General features: G+C 59.8%; 1 protein-coding gene across 1 annotated transcript in view; it reads right to left on the bottom strand.

Annotated features, from left to right (window-relative positions):
• Nucleotides 1–18: 18 nt before the first annotated feature.
• LOC103802062 (zinc finger protein 572-like) overlaps nt 19–590 on the bottom strand; it is a gene marked incomplete at both ends in the record, with an annotated part of 1,103 nt that continues 531 nt past the window's right edge. The window contains one exon of the mRNA XM_009074504.1: nt 19–588. Coding sequence (XP_009072752.1) covers nt 19–588 — 570 coding nt within the window. The remainder of the gene's footprint in view (nt 589–590) is intronic.

The following is a 590-nucleotide window of genomic DNA, read 5'->3' as shown; positions in this document are numbered from 1 at the left end:
CGTTGACGCTTGGCCGACGTTGCGTCAAGGCCGGAGCTCTTCCCACACTCCCCACACTGGGAGGGTTTGTCCTCAACGTGGCCACGTTGACGTTTGGCTGACGTCGCGTCAAGGCCAGAGCTCCTCCCACATTCCCCACACTGGGAGGGTTTGTCCCCACCGTGGCCACGTTGATGTTTGGCCGACGTTGCGTCAAGGCCTGAGCTCTTCCCACACTCCCCACACTTGTCCTCACCGTGGCTCCGACGATGCTTGGCCAAGGCCGAGGTCTTGGAGAAACTCTTCCCACACTCCCCACACTGGAACGTTTTCTCGGAGGCTTTGGAGGCTCCGGCGCCGGGACGGCGACCGCAGTCGGAGCAGCGACACGAAGGTTCTCCGAGCGCCGCGTGCGTTCGCCGGTGCCGCTCCAGGTGGGAACTCCAACTGAAGCTTTTCCCGCACTCGGGACAGGCGTAAGGTTTCTCTCCCGTGTGAATCCTCCTGTGCCTCTCCAGGTGGGAATTCCAGTTGAATCCCTTCCCACAATCCCCACATTTATAGGGTTTCTCCTCCAGGTGTAATTTTTGGTGTTTCACCAAACCAGAACT

This window comes from Acanthisitta chloris, unplaced genomic scaffold, assembly GCF_000695815.1.
Source record: "Acanthisitta chloris isolate BGI_N310 unplaced genomic scaffold, ASM69581v1 scaffold21365, whole genome shotgun sequence".
In the NCBI taxonomy this organism is placed as follows: Eukaryota; Metazoa; Chordata; class Aves; order Passeriformes; family Acanthisittidae; genus Acanthisitta; species Acanthisitta chloris.
The sequence above is the reverse complement of the archived record's forward strand: the minus strand, read 5'-3'. Positions and strand labels throughout refer to the sequence as shown.